A 9,520-nucleotide genomic window follows, 5' to 3' on the forward strand; every position below is an offset into this window, starting at 1 on the left:
GCTCTCCCCAGGTTGGCAGAGAGAGCCCAGGGTTACGTTAGATAATTGGCACTGGGTGAAAACAATGGGTTGCAAAATCGTGGGTTAAAAGTTATAGTAAAAATAACTGTCCCCTGTCTGCTTCCCAGAGGAACGAGGCAGATGCCATAGCCCTTGATGGAGGACACGTCTACACAGCTGGAAAATGTGGTCTAATCCCTGCCATGGTGGAGCAGTATGATGCAGGTAAAACTAAACATCTTATCCCTGTCATGGGATAACACTATGTACTGTAGGACAGCGCTTCTCAAACCTTTTTCGTCCCAAGTACCCTAAATGTAACTGTATTTTGCTGCAGACCCTCATCTGAAAAGGTTTTGTGACAGTATTAAACAGAAAATACATTTACGGGGTCAGGATAGCAATTTTATCCAATAAGGACAGGACAGAGTACTCACACACGATACAAATTAAACGAGTGGGATTGGAAGCGATCACACAAAGAAATGAGCAGACAACATTGGAACTGGAAAATGGAAGCTGAAAAGGTATTTTCTGAATTATTAAAGAGCTGGAGAGATGGGGAGACCCCTGTTACTGATCAAACATTCCTCCGGTGCGCCCCGGTAACACGCGACAGGCACACACACCAAGGGCTTGATCATGATTGGCGGAAGGCGCCCTCTCTATCCTGATTGGATGAGGACTGGGCCACCTAGCCAAACACGATCCAAGTAATAACAGTTGGTCTGTCAGGTTTTGTGGTGATGATGGCCGTTAAAAGTGAAACTGAAGAATGTGACATTTCCACTTGTACACGTACTGCACTGTGTATAGTAATATGATTCCTTTCACACATATACTGTACTGTGTACACTAATATGATTCTCTTCTCTGTCTTCTATGTCAACACAAACATTGTTTCCATCTCTGGCCCACCTGACAGCACAATGCGGTGACCAGAATGGTAAGTACTGTAGTAGTGTGCACCTTTCTGGACCGCTACATTATTTATTTTGTAGTGACGCTGCCGTCCCAAAACATATATAATGCTCCACGGAGGATGAACCCAACTGACTTTCAATCAGGTGTTGCAACTCATGATCCCTAATCCTAATCTCAGTTTTAACCGGCCACGTAGGTCACTAACCCTAACCTCAGTCTTAACCGGCCACGTAGGTCGCTAACCCTAACCTCAGTATTAACCAGCCAAGTAGGTCACTAACCCCTAACCTCAGTCTTAACCAGCCATGTAGGTCGCTAACCCTAACCTCAGTCTTAACCGGCCACGTAGGTCGCTAACCCTAACCTCAGTCTTAACCAGCCATGTAGGTCGCTAACCCTAACCTCAGTCTTAACCGGCCACGTAGGACGCTAACCCTAACCTCAGTCTTAACCAGCCATGTAGGTCGCTAACCCTAACCTCAGTCTTAACCGGCCACGTAGGTCGCTAACCCTAACCTCAGTATTAACCAGCCATGTAGGTCGCTAACCCTAACCTCAGTCTTAACCGGCCACGTAGGTCGCTAACCCTAACCTCAGTCTTAACCGGCCATGTAGGTCGCTAACCCTAACCTCAGTCTTAACCAGCCATGTAGGTTACTAACCCTAACCTCAGTCTTAACCGGCCATGTAGGTCACTAACCCTAACCTCAGTCTTAACCAGCCATGTAGGTCGCTAACCCTAACCTCAGTCTTAACCAGCCATGTAGGTTACTAACCCTAACCTCAGTCTTAACCGGCCATGTAGGTCGCTAACCCTAACCTCAGTCTTAACCAGCCATGTAGGTCGCTAACCCTAACCTCAGTCTTAACCGGCCACGTAGGTCGCTAACCCTAACCTCAGTCTTAACCGGCCACGTAGGTCGCTAACCCTAACCTCAGTCTTAACCAGCCATGTAGGTCGCTAACCCTAACCTCAGTCTTAACCAGCCATGTAGGTCGCTAACCCTAACCTCAGTCTTAACCAGCCATGTAGGTCGCTAACCCTAACCTCAGTCTTAACCAGCCATGTAGGTCGCTAACCCTAACCTCAGTCTTAACCAGCCATGTAGGTCGCTAACCCTAACCTCAGTCTTAACCGGCCATGTAGGTCGAGAATTGATTGGTTGAGAATAGAAGCATGGAGCTGAGACCGAGTGATGGTCGGCCGGCAGCAACTGCACTGAGTTCCCTGACAGAACTCGATCGCTCTGCAGTTTGGTGAACTCATGGCCTTTCCTCTATGGCCAGCACAACCTTTAGCTCACAATGTAGTCTGTGTAATAACTAATCAACTGTTTTGCATCACATGTTTCTTTTGATATCATTAGTCTTCTAATTCTTTCACCTCACCCACAGCACTAGCCTCCTCCTACTTCGCTGTAGCCGTGGTGAAGAATGCGTCTGGGGTGACCTGGGAGAACCTGCAGGGAAAGAGGTCGTGCCACACCGGCCGTGGCAAAACCGCTGGCTGGAACATCCCTATGGGCCACATCCATCAACGCGTTGGCAACTGTAACTTCAGTAAGAATGTTGTTGTGGAATTATCACCTATACACTCTTACTCTCTCAAGATGCAATGTTGTATAGCTTAGTGGCCTCGTGGTTAGTGTCTGCCTTGTGACTGTGAGGTCAGGGTTAGATTCCCCGGCCGAGTCATACAAAAGACCATAAAAATGGGACCCAATGCATCTCTGCTTGGCACTCGGCAGTCGGCATCAAGGGTTTGTATTGGGGGTAAGTCCCTGTGACATATTAGCGTCATGTATGTCCAGGGGATGTACTTGTTGTACACCCCCTGGCTGCCTCACGCTAAAGAAACTGGAACTAGGCTCCTGCCCTATGGGCCAGGGACGTCGAGTCTGTGGGGGCCACGGCCCCCATGAAGATTCTCAGGGCCCCCCTGGGCCCCGTGAAGATTTTCGTGGACATTTTACATTTTCATTACAGATTTTCTGGGAATTCCGAAAATTTTGGACCTCTCCGACGGCCGTCCAAGAGGTGTTAAAAGTGTTGGGTGCGGCCAGCCAAGTACTCAAATGCTAATCGGGTTTCTTTTGTTTTCACCTAGCCAGATGTCCACAAGATCAAAGCGTGTCAGAATTTCATGGTAGTTGTTCGTGACATAATAACACTGATCAAGAATTCACCAAAGAGACTCGCCTGGTTCAAGGAGCACCAGGATGAAAATGCCCCGTCTTTGAAACCGCTGTGCCCCACGCGTTGGACCGTGAGAGCAGCCTCGTTGAGAGCAATTGTTTCCAAATACACTACAGTGCAATCTTGGCATTTCTCGCAGATGCACAAAAAAGTGATTCAGTGTCTCTCTCTCTCCTGAGTGACCGGCTGCCGCCACCACGCAATCAATCAATCAATCAATCACTGATTCCAGTAACAACCCCTCTCACTTTCTCTCTCTCTCTCTCTCTCTCTCTCTCTCTCCCCCCTCCCTCCGTAAGTCTGTATATATATCTCCCTCTCTCCCTCCGTATCTCTCTCTCCCTCTCTCCCTCTCTCTCTCCCTCCCTCCCTCTCTCTCTCTCTCTCTCTCTCTCTCTCTCTCTAATAATAATAGTAATAATATAGTCCTCACCTTGGACATTGGCCTATAGCAGCTGGCCCCCTTGAGGATTGGGAAAATAATTCGTCCCTGCTATGGGCCACATCCCATATGGCTACATACTTAAGTTTAAACCCTTCCAGGGTTCTCATATCGCCCATGGATTTCATATTTATAATATGACATCTACAGTACTAAGCATCTCACTAAAACTGTGTCTCTGTGACCACACACACAATACAATGCAGTCTATAGTTGTGCAAGCTACTTTCTGATACTGCAACTGATTGCATCCAACAATAAACATGATGTATGTCATGTTATTAATTCATTTGAATAAGTTACCTGTATCCATGTGTGTTTGTTATAGGTCCACTAGAGACATATTCATGATCACTGCTTGTCTGAATGTCTGAATACAATTCAGGAAACTATACACTTTACCTTTAATAAGTGTGCTAGACAGAGCTTTCTCTTTAGAGTGTTACATTGTGAGACAGTGATTGATTGATCTCTGTGTCTTCTCCTCTGATAAAGCTTCGTTCTTCAGTAGCGGCTGTGCGCCTGGATCTCCTGAAGACTCTCACATGTGTCAGCAGTGTGTTGGTAATGCTACAGGACATGGTAAATGCCAAGCCAGCCCTGAGGAGCGCTACTACGGCTATGACGGGGCCTTTAGGTAGGGGGCGCCATGGCACTTAAACTTAAATTAAAAATGTTTTTTGCCAGGTGCTTGCAATACATTTGCTAGTAGGCTACCTCTACTAACAACTGCAAAGACGACCATGCTGACGACCATAGTGGACACTTTTTCATGATTGGCTGCCTCTAAGCCAGGGGTGGGCAATTATTTTTCCCAAGGGGCCAAATAAGAAACAGAAAATATTAGCTCTGACTCAGTAAATAAATTATCCATATTTTGTATGGACTTTGTATGGAAGGGAAAGCTCCCGCGTTGGTGCCAAGGAAAGTAATGAAAGGAAGGGACGTGAGTCACATGACTCAACGGCGGGGATGCGCCATATATGTGCGTGTGAATGAATGGGTGAATGTAATGCAATATCTATGTGAAGCACTTTGGATAAAAGCGCTATATAAATGCACCATTTATTGCATTCCTTTCTATTGTTAATGCCATAGATGTCTGGCTGAGGATGCTGGAGATGTAGCATTCATCAAACACTCCACTGTCCCAGGACTCAGTGATGGTAAGAGCTCTACTACTGCCCACCTCACGCAGGGCTTCTCCCAAATGGTGTTAATGTTGTCAGCTAATTTTGAATAAAATGTAATTTAGTCATATTGTCACGTCATGTCAAATGTCATATTTTTGACATCTGAAATGTTTGAGTCTTATTCTAGTAAAAGTTTTGATTTAGTTTTAGTCCTTTTGCATATAAAATGTAATTTAGTCATATTTTTGTCATCTGAAATGTTGTCTTGTTTTAGTCGACAAAGTTTCATAAGAGTTAAAGAGACTACAGTTTATTTTGTACAAACTGTCGACTGTCATTGGGGATAATGGTTACACAGACAGGCCTGACCCGGCTTAAGGCCCAAACAGCACCAATGATTCGCCATGCAACTCCTTGTAACCAAATGGTTGCAAGTATAGTTGCATGTAGTTACATGAAACCTTATCACCAATGGCAGTTGCAAGGAGTTTCATTGGTGTGACATCTATACTATCTATCGATATTATTGCGAACGCAATGAGCACTAACTATGAGACCCTGCAGATCATGTCTGTGTGTCTGTCCCACTGTGACACCACCCGCCCGCCACCAGAGGGCGCAGCTGTAGCACACACACACACACACACACACACACAAACAAACAACCACACACACACGAGCTGCGTTCGCAATAAATGCACCATGTATCTGTCTGTCTGTCTGTCTGTCTGTCTGTCTGTCTGTCTGTCTACGCACGTACGTACGTGTGCACGGCTGTAATGCGCGTAACTTGAGAACCCTAAACAACTGTTCATTGCATTGGGCCTAATTGCATGACACCATACTCTTCTGTTGTTCCAGGCAACGGTCCCACATGGGCCCAGGACATCGTATCGTCAGACTACAGGCTGATCTGTCCTGGCAGTGCCACGGCCGTCCTCATCTCTGACTACGCCTCGTGCAACCTGGCCCAGGTGCCCGCCCACGCTGTGGTGACCCGGCCAGAGGCACGCGATGAAGTGGTGCGCACGCTCCTCTCCCAGCAGGTTGGTGGCATAGGGTTAATTTTGATTGAGTTTTTTATGTAGTTTTAGTCATTACAATTACAATTTACAATTTAGGCATTTAGCAGACGCTCTTAATCCAGAGCGCTTTACATTAAGCAAGAACAAAAAAGCATGGGAATACATCACATAAAAACATTTATCATGAAACATGCGTAAGCTAAGAAAGTAACAGTGGAATATCTATATAATGAAACTATACATATAAACTATACATACTACTATGCTATACATTATGTACTATAACGTGCTATGACTACATACAATGCAATTATAGTGCTGTCTACATAACATGCTATAAGTCTGTATCAAATGCTATCTAAGTCTACAGAAATGCTATCTAAGGGGGTGGGGTAAGTGCTATGGGCCATAGACAGTCATAGACAGTCTTTTGAATAAAATGCACCTTTTAGTAATTTGAAATGTTTTAGTTTTAGTCTAGTTTTAGGTGACTAAATATGATTTTAGTCGACTAAATCTACAGTTGATTCAGTTGATTTAGAAAGCTTGCGAGCTGTGAGCTTGAAGTTCGGTTATTTTCGGAGTGTGACACTGACACGGTTGACACCCATGTGCAACCAAGCATAAAATGACTTGTCTTAGTTCTACTCTATCTATTCTAGACTCGTCCCTCCCTAACATTTTATTTTAACTTGTTACGGGGCGGCAGTGGCTCAGCGGTAGAGTGGCCGGATGGGAAAAAAACAGGAAAAGGTTCCCAGTTCGAACCCCGGCTCCCCCAGAGTTGAGCAAGACTCTGAACCCCTAATTGCTCCCGATGTGCAGATTGGTGCCTTGCATGGTTTCCTCTGCCATCGGTGTATGAATGTGTGTGTGAATGGGTGTAATGCACATCTATGTAAAGTGCTTTGGATAAAAGCACTATATAAATTTACCATTTACCATTTTAATACTTTATTTATTCAATAAACATTTAGTCATAGTTTTAGACAGTCGAGAAAATCAACACTGGTTTGGAAATTATTGAAAAATGATTTTATTTTATATAAACCTTTTTTAATGGATTTGTATTTTTTTATGCCACAGCCCCAACTTTGATAACATGTACTTTAGGGCAGCCATTGAATATGATCTTCATTGCATGGATTTTTATCATGATAGATTTCACCCTAAAAAATAGTCTGGCTTATTAGCCAGGCTAGGCCTGCACATGATTGAAATGTTGAAAATAGAAAAGACTAACAACCTTGTTGTTTCTATTCAGGCCAAGCTTGGTACCAGCGGCACCAATACCTGGGTCAGCATGCTCCAATCTGATGGAGCTCTTTTCAAGAGCAGCACCGCATGCCTTCAGGAGGTACCAAGCGGTACAAGCTTTGAGGGCTTCCTGGGACCTGACTACATGACTGCCATGAACTCCCTCAGGCAGTGTTCTGATACTGCATCAGGTATTCCAGTATGGAGGATAAAGAATTGACAGAGATTACTACATTTTTAAACTACACCTATATTATACACTTTTAATTCCCATGCTGTATTTGGCTGCAGACCCTCAACTGAAGATGTTGTGCCAGGCAGGGACCGCCATAATAGAAGATTTTTGTTAAACATTACAAATTTAAATTGTTTTTACATAAATTTTTCACAATCTTCCAAAGCCAATGTAACGCCCGGGATTCAAACCCGGGTCTCCCACGTAGAAAGCCAACATCTTAATCACTAAGCCAAAGGCAATTCCCCATGACTTGGGGGAGATATTACACTTTTAGGTCATCAGGCTGAGGTTGCTACACTCACCCCCCTTTTGACCTCCTCCCCCGATCCGGGGTCACGGCACCAATGTAACGCCCGGGAATCGAACCCGCGTCTTCTGTGTGGGAAGCCAATGACTCGAGGGGAGATATTAATTAAAAACAGCATAATAAATAAATAAATAAATAAACAAACAAACAAACAAACAAATAAATAAATAACACAACTGTAGTATGAAAGGAGAGCTAAAAAAAGCAATGGTTCAAAAACAGCTGTAAAAGTGGAAAATAGATAATGCACAGACAAATGCACAGTGCTAGTCTAAATTCTATTTTCTCCTAAATTCTATTTTCTCCTTGTGCACCAGATCTGGAGAAATCATGCACCTTCCATTCCTGCCAGCAGAAATAGGAATCAGAAGGTGAAAAAAAGACAAAACCTGTGGCCCAACCTGACCATCTACACTGGACCCCAGTTTGTTTGAATGATTGCATTGTGGTGTGCGAGCGCCTTCCATGGGGTGCGCAATGGTCGTGCTATGGTTTTATTTTAAATATATAACATATTATGCCAAATATGGCAAGTATAGATATATGCAGAATATAGCCCATGCTGCATATGCCATATTCAGGTTCCTATATGTGCATGTGGATAAATAGGAAACATCTCTCTAGCCTATGCAATTTTGATTCCCATGTGGGGGGTGTCAGCTAGTTCGGGAGGTAACAGGGGGTGCATGGCCAAAAAGGTTTGGGAACCACTGGTTTATATGAATAAAACCGTTGTCTACTTTGAATAATGTTGTAATTCCATTATTTTTTTCTATACAACCATGCTGTACACTACTCTACATACTGACATTGACCAGATACTGACATAATACTGACATGATACTGACATGATACTACCATGATACTGAGTATGATTTTCAAGGTTGTACTTTATTGTTTATCTTGTGTAATCTTGTGTATCAGACGACATGATACTGACTATGATGCTTTATTTTCAAAAAGTAGAAATTATAATGACCATATTTTTGTACCATCTGATAGAGCTCTGATAGACACCTTTAAAATAATATACTGCCAGTTGTTGGAGGGGATAGCTTCCCTCAAAAATGCAACTACCAATATTTACAAGCAACTTTATAGGCTACTGCCCAGTGAAAACACTGACCTCTGTTGGTGACTGTTGTCCATTACAATCATTGATGTCATAATTGCATACCGGCGTGGCTTTGTTTATTGTGCATGATGGCTGGCTCGCTGGAAAGACTTCCACGAAGTGGAAGTGGGGTCTTGCCATGGGACCCTCATTGGGGGCATTACAAATGGTCCCTTAAGGCTTAAGGGTAAGTAGGTGTAACCCATATGGAATATATGGTGTCACTAATTCATAATATTCTGTCTGTGTCTTATGGTGTCTCAAATGCATGTTCCACTAGACTCTAGTGGAACATGCATTTGAGACACCATAAGACACAGACAGAATATTATGAATTAGTGACTAGAGGGTTAGCCTGTATGTAATTATTCAACACCAATTCACATGTTGACCACTAGAGGGAATTCCCGTTTTTTACTCCATTCATTCTTCACTGATCCACCCTAGAGTGAAGTTGACAGAGAGAGAGAGCTCCTGCTCATTTTGAGAAGCAAAGAAATAAGCTAAAAAACTCAATTCTTAAGCAGAGTTGCAGAAAAGTACTTGTACAAGCAGCTAGCCAAGTGCTGCTTGTGAGAGCCCGGTTCTTGTGGAGTTTTTCCATGTTCTTATATTGCTGAGAACTCCAGTAAGTTTGTGTGTTTGTTAGCTACATGGAGGAAGCCATTTTGCTAATGTGTGCTAGTAGATTTTGGTTAGACAACAACACAAGGTGTTTAGATACAATACAAAAAACCAATTGGAGTAATGTGATGATGTTTTGAAAAGTCTATGTTTTGGATAACTTTATATTTATTTATTTTTGTCAAACGGAGGTTTTGTTTTAAGTTACTGTTTAGCCTAATGCAGAAAAACTGCATTCATGTCATGATGCTAAAAGGGAA

The 9,520-nt window shown here is 43.4% G+C and overlaps 1 protein-coding gene across 1 annotated transcript in view; it reads left to right on the forward strand.

The window, feature by feature from the left end:
* LOC310877788 (serotransferrin-like) overlaps positions 1-7,963 on the forward strand; it is a gene marked incomplete at its 5' end in the record, with an annotated part of 24,133 nt that extends 16,170 nt beyond the window's left edge. The window contains 8 exons of the mRNA XM_083791736.1: positions 129-225; positions 926-958; positions 2,320-2,484; positions 4,058-4,199; positions 4,661-4,728; positions 5,557-5,741; positions 6,985-7,168; positions 7,840-7,963. Coding sequence (XP_083647862.1) covers positions 129-225; positions 926-958; positions 2,320-2,484; positions 4,058-4,199; positions 4,661-4,728; positions 5,557-5,741; positions 6,985-7,168; positions 7,840-7,883 — 918 coding nt within the window. The 3' untranslated portion in view covers positions 7,884-7,963. The remainder of the gene's footprint in view (positions 1-128; positions 226-925; positions 959-2,319; positions 2,485-4,057; positions 4,200-4,660; positions 4,729-5,556; positions 5,742-6,984; positions 7,169-7,839) is intronic.
* Positions 7,964-9,520: the final 1,557 nt, after the last annotated feature.

The sequence above is a fragment of the Protomyctophum parallelum genome, assembly GCF_964188405.1.
Source record: "Protomyctophum parallelum genome assembly, chromosome: 20".
Taxonomy (NCBI): Eukaryota; Metazoa; Chordata; class Actinopteri; order Myctophiformes; family Myctophidae; genus Protomyctophum; species Protomyctophum parallelum.